This window comes from Schistocerca serialis, chromosome 4 (genome assembly GCF_023864345.2).
Source record: "Schistocerca serialis cubense isolate TAMUIC-IGC-003099 chromosome 4, iqSchSeri2.2, whole genome shotgun sequence".
Taxonomy (NCBI): Eukaryota; Metazoa; Arthropoda; class Insecta; order Orthoptera; family Acrididae; genus Schistocerca; species Schistocerca serialis.
The window spans coordinates 871,895,955-871,908,012 of record NC_064641.1 but is presented as its reverse complement, the minus strand read 5'-3'; the positions used below and the strand labels follow the sequence as shown (position 1 = coordinate 871,908,012).

Below are 12,058 nucleotides of genomic sequence, written 5' to 3'. Positions count from 1 at the left end.
GTTGTGTGTGTGCGCGCGTCCGCGCGTGCTTTGTAGGACATCTCATGAGGCCCGTCCTTTGGCGACCTTGATAGTGCTTCAGCGCGTGTGTTGTAAACCGTACCACAATCGGATGCTTGGCCTCAAATCGAATTAAAACGTATTGAGAGCGTCGTGGTGGCGTCGTAATGCGTTTAGGGGGTCGGCCGGGCTCGGTGATGAGCGTCCGGTGGCGGTTCGCGTGATGTGCTGTCGCAGCGGCGAGTCGGCCGCGCCGAGGGAAGCCCGAAGCCGGCGGCGGCGCGCGGCTATAAAGGCGGCGAGCGGCGGCCCAGGCGCCCAGGTGCGAAGCGGCTGCGGTCGACTTTGCTCGCTGCCTGCTGCCCGCTAGCTTCTGCCTGCTGTCTCTGCCACTCCCAGACTCTGCTCACACACTCACCCCAAGCAGCAACACATCGCCGACTCGCCACCATGGTGAACACCACTGACTTCTACCCGGTGCCAGCCGCCATGGCCTACGAGAGGTAAAGACGCAACTTTATAAATCACACTGCTGCTCATGACCGTCTGCTTCGTCCCACACTACCCCTACATGGAGTCCCTGCCAATCACACTGATGTGCCTGGCAGAGTGTTCATAGAATCACCTTCTAACAATACCACCACTTGCAAAGTAGGTTAGAAATCAGATTAGTAATAAAGAAACTCCCTAGCAGATTAAAACTGTGTGCCCTACCGAGAGGAAGACTAAACTGTAGTTCCTTCTCTAGATTGTCGCACGGATGGTAGATATCGAAATAGACGACAGAGGGATAGACAAACAATTAAAATCGCTCAAAAGAGGAAAGGCCGCTGGACCTGATGGGAAACCAGTTCGATTTTACACAGAGTACGCGAAGAAACTTGCCCTTCTTCCTGCAGCGGTGTACCGTAGGTCTCTAGAAGAGCGTAGCGTTCCAAAGGATTGGAAAAGGGCACAGGTCATCCCCGTTTTCAAGAAGGGACGTCGAACAGATGTGCGGAATTATAGACCTATATCTCTAACGTCGATCAGTTGTAGAATTTTGGAACACGTATTATGTTCGAGTATAATGACTTTTCTCGAGACCAGAAATCTACTCTGCAGGAATCAGCACGGGTTTCGAAAAAGACGGTCGTGTGAAACCCAGCTCGCGCTATTCGTCCACGAGACTCAGAGGGCCACAGACAAGGGTTCACAGGTAGATGCCGTGTTCCTTGACTTCCGCAAGGCTTTCTATACAGTTCCCCACAGTCGTTTAATGAACAAAGTAAGAGCATATGGACTATCAGACCAATTGTCTGATTGCATTGAACAGTTCCTAGATAACAGAACGCAGAATGTCATTCTCAATGGAGAGAAGTCTTCCGACGTAACAGTGATTTCAGGTGTGCCGCAGCGGAGTGTCGTAGGACCGTTGCTATTCACAATGTATATAAATGACCTTGTGGATAACATCGGAAGCTCACTGAGGCTTTTTGCGGATGATGCTGTAGTATATCGAGAGGTTGTAACAATGGGAAATTATACTGAAATGCAGGAGGATCTGCAATGTATTGACGCATGGTGCAGGGAATGGCAATTGAATCTCAATGCAGACAAGTGTAATGTGCTGCGAATACATAGAAAGAAAGATCCTTTATGATTTAGCTACAATATAGCAGGTCTGCAAATGGAAGCATTTAATTCCATAAATTATCTGGGAGTACGCATTAGGAGTGATTTAAAATGCAATGATCATATAAAGTTGATCGTTGGTAAAGCAGATGCCAGACTGAGATTCATTGGAAGAATCCTAAGGAAATGCAATCCGAAAACAAAGGAAGTAGGTTACAGTACGCTTGTTCGCCCACTGCTTGAATACTGATCAGCAGTGTGGGATTCGTACCAGATAGGGTTGATAGAAGAGATAGAGAAGATCCAACGGAGAGCAGCGCGCTTCGTTACAGGATCATTTACTAATCGCGAAAGCATTACGGAGATGATAGATAAACTCCAGTGGAAGACTCTGCAGGAGAGACGCTCAGTAGCTCGGTACGGGCTTTTGTTGAAGTTTCTAGAACATACATTCACCGAAGAGTCAAGCAGTATATTGCTCCCTCCTACGTATATCTCGCGAAGAGACCATGAGGATAAAATCAGAGAGATTAGAGCCCACACAGAGGCATACCGACAATCCTTCTTTCCACGAACAATACGAGACTGGAATAGAAGGGAGAACCGATAGAGGTACTCGAGGTACCCTCCGCCACACACCGTCAGGTGGCTTGCGGAGTATGGATGTAGATGTAGAACTTCGGGACCTTTGCCTTTCGCGGGTAAGTGCTCTACCATCTGAGCTACCGAAGCACGACTCACGGCCGGTCCTCACGGCTCTACTTCCGCCAGTGTCTCGTCTCCTACCTTCCAAACTTTACAGAAGCTCTCCTGCGAACCTTGCACAACTAGCACTTCTGAAAGAAAGGATACTGCGGAGACATGGCTTAGCCACAGCTTGGCGGGTGTCTTCATATCAGCGCATACTCCGCTGCAGAGTGATAATCTCATTCTGGCACATTCAAACTCGATTGCTCATTTTTGCCACTCAGTCACTTCCCTACATTTAGCCATTTTTACGTAAAATGTCCGCTTGAAACACAGATGTCTTATTGATCGCTACTCACGTATGCTCAAGCACAGGCAGTGCACGGATGATTGAGCACGTGACTCTAGGTCGTTACAGCGGTGGCACCTCTTAAAAGTGAGTTAATGGCTGTGTTCAGAGTATGTGCTGGTGCTTGCGATATACGTTCACTGCCCTCAATCAAGTCACAATTAGTATCATCGCTTTGTATTTGGCGTCAAGGATCATAATCTTGTGCAGTTTGGCGACGAACTGGCAGTAGAGCCCAGTGATTCGTCTTTTACACCGAAACAAAAAATAGCATGAAAATATTTTTTTTAAAAATGCTGCATACACTGCTGTAAATGCTGTAGATAATATATGTATACAGTGGTCGATAGACAGTTCACCCAATTGTGAAACAACCATCAAAGGGTAAAGATGTCGAGGCACATAGCAACAGTACCTGCTGTAATACAGTTTAATTATTAGTGCTGCTGGTGATGATTAATAGTCTAACAATACCACCACTTGCAAAGTAGATTAGAAATCACTTGCAAAGTAGATTAGAAATCAGCAGCATATTTTCGCTTTATCGGGCAAGAACAAAGTAATTGACTGTGGACGGTATTGTCAGAATGGAAATAATGAACTCACTGTAAAAAAGTCATTAATTTTGGCACGTATCTTGAATGGATTCCCACGTAGATTTCGTCGAAGTCGTTATGGCTCATCTTGTTGATTCTAGGGTGGTTCCACTTTGACTGCTGGAAGGTCCAGATCTGTGTTTTAGCAATATTTGAAGTCCTAACAAATGCGTTTTTCAGGAAAATCTTAATGATCAAACAATCCCAGATCAGAACAATGGTATGGTAGAAATAATTTTTGACTTGATGTTCACGATCCACATTTTTATTAAACTTCTTGTAAATTCACATATACTTCTTCTTAATTGTCACACCATCAAGAAAACAGTTTTGTATCAATCTTCATATATTTAATTTCCAGTTTAACCAAACGCAAGACTTGACTGTTATTTTACAAAGCGGAAAAACAACTTAACTTCTGCAAAGTGAAACAGAGACTGCTCTATGCGCATTCGTGCCAAAACGGTTACAAGTAAGTCAAAGATTATGACAGTCTCACAGAAATGAATACACAGAAGAACCATATCACTGTAGTATATCAATACATCGGAGTATGTCTGTTACTTCGCAGAAAAGTAGTAAGATATTACTGGTATCGAGAACTGGTGTTGGAGTGCCGTAATGGTCACGTAAATAAAGAAACATTGCAACCTTCACAATGATTCTCTGTTATTCCACTCTCGGACAGCGCGCTGTAAAAGCGAACGCCTATATCTTTCCGTACGAGCTATGATTTCCCTTATTGTATTATGATGCCCGCTTCTCCCTATGTAGGTTGCCGTCAACAAAATATTTTCGCATTTTCGTGAGAAGATCCCGCTGCAACGAAAAACGCCTTTTTTTTAATGTTGTTCACCCCAAATTCTGTATCATGTCCGTGACCCTCTCTCCCCTATTTCCCGACAATACAGAAAGTGCTGCCCTTCTTTGAACTTTCTCGATGTGCTCCGTTAATCCTATCTGGTAAGGATAGCACCCCACGCAGCAGCACTCCGAATGAGGACGGACGAGCGTAGTGCAGGCAGTCTCTTTAGTAGAGCTGTTTCGTCTTCTGAGAGTTCTGCCAATAAAACGCAGTCTTTGGTCTGCCTTCCCCACAACATTAGCTACGCAATTTTTCCAATTTCAGTTGTTCGCAATTGTAATTCCTAGGTATTCAGTTGAATTAATAGCCTTCAGATTTGGTTGATTTATCGTGTAACCGAAGTTTAACTGATTCCTTTCAGCACTTATGTGGATGACCTCACAGTTTTCATTATTTGGGGTCGATTGTCAATTTTCGCAAGTCACAGGCATCTTTTCTAAATCGTTTTGCAATTTGTTCTGATCTTTTGATGACGTTACTAGACGATAAACAGTAGTATCATCTGCAAACAACCTAAGAGGGCTGTTAAGATTGGCTCCTAAATCAAATAGATAAGGAACAGCAAATGAAATGAAATGATCGTATGGCATTGTTGGCCGGGAGGCCCCATTCGGGGGAGTTCGGCCGCCGTATTGCAAGTCCCTTCAGCTGACGCCACTTCAGTGACTTGCGAGTCCGTGATGATGAAGGACACACAACACCCAGTCCCCTGCTGGGAATCGAACCCGGGCCCCCTAGGTGAGAGGCGGTAATGCTACCGCTACGCTACGGAGGCGGACATAAGGAACAGCAAAAGGTATATAACACTACCTCTGGGAACGCCAGAAATCACTTTTGTTATACTAGGTGACTTTCCGTCAGTTACTACGAACTGTGACCTCTCTGACAGGATATCACGAATCCAGTCATATAACAGAGATAATATTTCATAACCATGCAATTTGATTACAAGCCACGGTGTGAAAAGCTTTCTGGAAATCTAGAAATACGGAAACAATATGAAATATCTTGTCGATAGCACTCAGCACTGCGTGTGAATGAAGAGTTAGTTGTGTTTCACAAGAATGACGTATACTAAATCGGTGTTGACTGTGTGTCAAGAAACCGTTCTCTTCGAGGTAATTTATGACAATGAAAATACTGTCGAAGTAGGCTGTACTGTTTTGTTATCTATGCGATCGGCCAGCTTCAACTTTGGACTATTTTCAAGCACGTATCTTAAACATGAAAATGACACAGAGTTGAAACTGGCCGATCGCAAAGTACACCCTCTTGGAAAATGTTTCCATTCTTTAAACCAAATTAGTATGTCCGTCAGTGATGATCAGTAATTATCTAAGATCATTTATGGATCTTTCAACATCCATTGCATTCGATACTGCCAGGCGCCTTAAAAGCGTTGGGCGATCGTATTGGTTTACTGGATTGTGTAATCCAGCCAGGTTTGACCTTTCTATCTCCGTCATATTAGGCCCAATTAGGTTTAGTACGTAACGGCGTGTAATTGGTATGTATATTGTTGTAGATTAAGCTGAAGATGCCACTCATTAGCGCGAAACAGATTGTACCTTAATCTCACAGTAAATTACGACTAGCAGCTACAAGCGAACTCTACAATTTTTTTGGAAGTTTTTATCACAAAAATTTGAAAAGATCGTTTAGTTATACTGCAATTAAGCCATTGTAGTGTTTTTGTCTACGTAGATTGTATTTGAATGTTCTGTTACGCCGACAGGTTCGCTTTACGTAGCCGCTTATTTGGATCCTGCTGAAGATCTTGTCGCTCAGACAATCAATCTTCTTCGCTTAAAATGATTGTGCCGGTACCGCACTACAGCTTACATAAATAAAAGAGTTTTTGATAAAAGGGGCTCTAATATTGCACCTTCCTCAAATTTGGTCCCCCCCCCCCCCCCCTACCAGGAATTTTCGGTTTCCACAGTTGGTAACAAATATTTAATGCGCATTCCTGCATGATCTCAGTCGATTATATTGTTGAGAGAATCTGTTGTGTGCAGGACGTGTAGCTTCAGCGTAGAGGGAATTGAATTTTCTTTTGCTGGGGTGTTAGTGTAGCAGTCAAATTAACGGCCTGCAGTTTCTAGTGGGAGCACTGATTTGTGTTCAAATATTGGGCTGCATTTCAGTTATATAGTTTCTATGTTGTATAGTTTATATGTATAATCGCTATAGTCAAGGATTTAGTCTATGCTGCTGTAGCGGCCACTACAATAAATCTGGGGATGGTCGTAATTTCGTCCCCTGTGCAGTTTCTATTTTGGTCACGGGGACGAAATTTGGAAGTGCCATTAAAACTGATTTTATTTGCTGTTTGTAAAGACTGCTTTGCTTTTTTCACACGGGGAAACAAAAGCGGGGAGGAATAGATTCGTTGCACGACATCCTTGGTTTGTTTTTTCAATTGAATAAACTTTACCAGCAGCCGTACACTTCACGATATTTTATTTTATTTCGAAAGCAATCAGTTTTGGCAACTCATTTTGCCATCTTCAGACCCCATACCTGATTCATACGAAAGCGTGACAGCAACTGAGCCCACCTCACACTTTCGTATGAATCATCTGCACAACGATTGGGATTCACGATATCCAGTTTTATGGCGCTATGCGATAAGCTAGTTGGGGCCTGAAGATGGCAAAATGAATTGCCCGAAACTGATTGCTTTCGAAATAAAATAAAATATCGTAAAGTGTTCGGCTGTTGGTAAAGTTTATTGAATTGAAAAGTACGTACCAACCGATGTCCACTGGCCATAATGGACCAACAAAGATTGCTTGTATTGTTGTCACGAATCATGCTTTTCATCTACACAGACACACAAATTCGTAGCTGACGCATCCTTAGACGGCTGAAAAATAACTTGAAATTTTTTCATTTATGGCCTTTCAAGTGATTTATAATAGCGAAAGTGTGTGGCTATGTTACAATGCAAAAATACACTTCAGTTACTTGTACTATTGAGAATTTTTATGGTTTACAAAATTACGAACTTTTGTATTTCTGTTTTTGGAGTGTTAATGTTTGTGTCAAATACCGGCTTTAGTAAGTTATAACAATGTAAGTGTAACTTGCCAGCTAAAAGAAAAGGTCCTCTAATAATAGTATATCGTAAAACTACTACCTGTTGAGATGTACGTCAATCTGTTCTCTCATTCCCATGTGTATGTTACATAGAAGTAGACACAAGAGGCAGCGCTGCATATCCTCTAGCCCTTCGTAGCAGTGAATCACGCAATCTCTCAAATACAGCTGGCTCCATTCGGGTTGCGTCGCATACATTGATCACACGCTCCTCTAACGTCTGCACATTGTTGCCGGGTGCCTATTGTCATAAATCCAACGATTCGTTTCCGCTGGACTGGGAGCGCATGCTGCTAATCGTCCCCGACAAATAAATCGCTCGCAGAACGTTGCGGTGAGATAGGGTGCGTGGAAAAGTGGCTGGTGCTGCGTCGCACATAAACTACAGTCGTTGCCTTCCTGCAAGGGTAACGTTCTTCAAAAGCGCTGGTAATCCATACCGCAGAAATCGGTGATATGCTGCACCTGTTAAACTATTTGTTGAAGGGTATGACCCTGTGAATCTGTTAAGAATATAGACTGATACCGAAGCAATTCTGATGCCTGTCCTCTGTTACTGCTCGAGGATTTGCGTCTGCTCACACGTGCGTAGTGTGGTAATTCACTATGCAATCTCTTGTGAATCTTGCCTCATCCGTAAACACTACACGTTACTCTCCGCAAGTAAAATGGCCCATACCTCAACAGGTATTGGTTTCCGGACATATAACTACGGCAACTTTTACTCTGGTTTTGGTCAGTACTACCCCTGTACGAATATTTTTAAGCACGTTGTACACTCTTGTACAAATGATTCAGTGCAACTACACTACTGGCTATTAAAATTGCCACACCAAGAAGAAATGCAGATGATAAACGGGTATTCATTGGACAAATATATTATACTAGAACTGACATGTGATTACATTTTCACGCAATTTGGGTGCATAGATCCTGAGAAATCAGTACCCAGAACAACCACCTTTGGCCGTAATAACGGGCTCGATACGCCTGGGCATTGAGTCAAACAGAGCTTGGATGGCGTGTACAGGTACAGCTGCCCATGCAGCTTCAACACGATACCACAGTTCATCAAGAGTAGTGACTGGCGTATTGCGACGAGCCAGTTGCTCGGCCACCATTGACCAGGCGTTTCCAGTTGGTGAGAGATCTGGAGAATGTGCTGGCCAGGGCAGCAGTCGAACAGTTTCTGTATCCAGAAAGACCCGTACAGGACCTGCAATATGCGGTCGTGCATTATCCTGCAGGGATCGAATGAAGGGTAGAGCAACGGGTTGTAACACATCTGAAATGTAACGTCCACTGTTCAAAAGTGCCGTCAATGCGAACAAGAGGTGACCGAGACGTGTAACCAATGGCACCCCATACCATCACGCCGGGTGATACGCCAGTATGGCGATGACGAATACACGCTTCCAATGTGCGTTCACCGCGATGTCGCCAAATACTGATGCGACCATCGTGATGCTGTAAACAGAACCTGGATTCATCCGAAAAAATGACGTTTTTCCATTCGTGCACCCAGGTTCGTCGTTGAGTACACCATCGCAGGCGCTCCTGTCTGTGATGCAGCGTCAAGGGTAAGCGAAGCCATGGTCTCCGAGCTGATAGTCCATACTGCTGTAAACGTCGTCGAACTGTTCGTGCAGATGGTTGTTGTCTTGCAAAGTCCCCATCTGTTGACTCAGGGATCGAGACGTGGCTGCACGATCCGTTACTTCCATGCGAATAAGATGCCTGTCATCTCGACTGCTAGTGATACGAGGCCGTTGGTATCCAGCACGGCGATCCGTATTACCCTCCTGAACCCCCGATTCCATATTCTGCGAACAGTCATTGAGTCTCGACCAACGCGAGCAGAAATGTCGTGACACGACAAACCGCAATCGTGATAAGCTACAATCCGACCTTTATCAAAGTCGGAAACGTGATGGTACGCGTTTCTCCTCCTTACACGAGGCATCAAAACAACGTTTCACCAGGCAACGCCGGTCAACTGCTGTTTGTGTATGAGAAATCGGTTGGAAACTTTCCTCATGTCAGCATATTGTAGATGGCGCCGCCGGTGCCAAACTTCTGTGAATGCTCTGAAAAGCTAATCATTTGCATATCACAGCATTTTCTTCCTGTCGGTTAAATTTCGCGTCTGTAGCTCGTCATCTTCGTGGTGTAGCAATTTTAATGGCCAGTAGTGTACTACTAACAGTACTGCCATCGCTACATCCCAGTGACGCAATCACCATAACTCCCACAGATTTAATGGATTTGACTCTTTGCAGTGATACCTTTATATAAGGGAGTTCGATTCTTTAAAGAACCGGCCTTTGCTTGGTGCTGATTTTCCTCTAAAATTTAATGCGGGAAAGTACATACGAAAAAGCGAATACAGGTGATTTCACAAAGCGTCTAAATGTGAGTGTATGGTATGGATAATGTTAGACACATTAATGTTTGTTATGTGTGTAGGGTACCAAACTTCATAGATTAATAAACTTTTTGTGATTTTGTTACTGAAAGCAGACAGTATGATGACAGATCATCAACGTTATAATTTGGCTTTACAGCAGTGTATGTTTATATTAACCACTTCAGCAGGAGCGAGACACCAAAAAGTGCACAACAAAAGTCCAGATTCGTCCTCTCAACCTGACTGAAGAACTACAGATATCTGAAGACCACAGATTTATTCTGAAATAAGCCGTGGCAATAGATAATAAACTTCTTTAAGTTTTCAATTTATTTATTTACTTGTATCTTATTTTGCAAATTCCTTATGCTATCGTAGAAGCAAGACCTTTTTAATATTCTGGCAGCATCCTTTCTTGCCTTACGTATCTTCCACTTATTTTCTCATTCTCATTAAATATCTATCTCTTCCCCTGATGTCCTAATTTCGCTTACAGTCCAGTAATGCAGAATACACCACGGCACACAAAATCTCATCTATATGCTCTCTGCTCTTCTAGTTGGCTGTTCCCCAATGATCACAATCAGGACCAATGCCGACATTGTCAATTCTTCTCAGGATTTGTGCGCCGCTCTCCGTGCGATCTTCCCATTACATCTCATAATCACACCACACAGATACAGTAGCTAAGGTAAATAGTCACTGATATGACAGAATGTGTAAATACCGCCACGGCCTAGAATATGAATTTATTGAACGCTGTTTTCCGAAATTCGTTCACCAGGGAAGACGAATGGAATATTCCAGAATTTGAAACACGAACAGCTGCTAGCATGAGTTTCTTAGAAGTAGATACCTTAGGGGTTGCGAAGCAACTCAAATCGCTTGATACGGGCAAGTCTTCAGGTCCAGATTGTATACCGATTAGGTTCCTTTCAGATTAGCTGATACAATAGCTCCCTACTTAGCAATCATATACAACCGCTCGCTCACCGATAGATCTGTACCTGCAGATTGGGAAATTGCGCAGGTCGCACCAGTGTTTAAGAAGGGTAGTAGGAGTAATCCATCGAGCTACAGACCTATATCATTGACGTCGGTTTGCAGTAGGGTTCTGGAGCATATACTGTATTAAAACATTATGAACCACCTCGAAGGGAACGATCTATTGATACGTAATCAGCATGGTTTCAGAAAACATCGTTCTTGTGCAACGCACGAAGTAATGGCCGCTATCGACAGGGGATCTCAAGTTGATTCCGTGTTTCTAGATTTCCGGAAAGCTTTTGACACCGTTCCTCACAGGCGACTTCTAATCAAGCTGCGGGCCTATGGGGTATCGTCTCAGTTGTGCTACTGGATTCGTGATTTCCTGTCAGGAAGGTCGCAGTTAGTAGTAATAGACGGCAAATCATCGAGTAAAACTGAAGTGATATCAAGTGTTTCCCAGGGAAGCGTCCTGGGACCTCTGCTGTTCCTGATCTATATAAATGACCTGGGTGACAATCTGAGCAGTTCTCTTAGGTTGTTCGCAGATGATACTGTAATTTACCGTCTAGTAAGGTCATCCGAAGACCATTATCAGCTGCAAAGCGATTTAGAAAAGATTGCTGTATGGTGTGGCAGGTGGCAGTTGACGCTAAATAACGAAAAGTGTGAGGTGATCCACGTGAGTTCCAAAAGAAATCCGTTGGAATTCGATTACTCGATAAATAGTACAATTCTCAAGGCTGTCAATTCAGTTAGGTACCTGGGTGTTAAAATTACGAACAACTTCAGTTGGAAAGACCACATAGATAATATTGTGGGGAAGGCGAGCCAAAGGTTGCGTTTCATTGGCAGGACACTTAGAAGATGCAACAAGTCCACTAAAGAGACAGCTTACACTACACTCGTTCGTCCTCTGTTAGAACATTGCTGCGCGGTGTGGGATCCTTACCAGGTGGGATTGACGAAGGACATCGAAAGGGTGCAAAAAAGGGCAGCTCGTTTTGTATTATAACGTAATAGGGGAGAGAGTGTGGCAGATATGATACGCGAGTTGGGATGGAAGTCATTAAAGCAAAGACCTTTTTCGTCGCGGTGAGATCTATTTACGAAATTTCAGAATGCGAAAATATTTTGTTGAGCCCAACCTACATAGGTAGGAATGATCATCAAAATAAAATAAGAGAAATCCGAACAGTAAGGTTTAGGTGTTCGTTTTTCCCGCGCGCTGTTCGGGAGTGGAATGGTAGAGAGATACTATGATTGTGGTTCGATGAACCCTCTGCCAAGCACTTAAATGTGAACTTCAGAGTAATCATGTAGATGTAGATGTAGACTAGTCTATTGATGGGTTTGTAATACCTACACCTGGAATCCCTTGTATCCCATATTTTTAGTCTTATTGTAGAGATGTTTAAACTGTACTGCTTCATCAGTGGGAAATCTTTCAC

General features: G+C 43.6%; 1 protein-coding gene across 2 annotated transcripts in view; it reads left to right on the top strand.

The window, feature by feature from the left end:
* Nucleotides 1–220: 220 nt before the first annotated feature.
* The window catches only part of LOC126473520 (opsin-2), a 51,038-nt gene continuing 39,200 nt past the window's right edge, over nt 221–12,058 (top strand). The window contains exon 1 of one of the 2 annotated variants that reach the window (XM_050100622.1): nt 221–503. In XM_050100622.1, coding sequence (XP_049956579.1) covers nt 451–503 — 53 coding nt within the window. In that variant the 5' untranslated portion in view covers nt 221–450. The remainder of the gene's footprint in view (nt 504–12,058) is intronic. The other variant, XM_050100621.1, reaches the window with a different exon arrangement.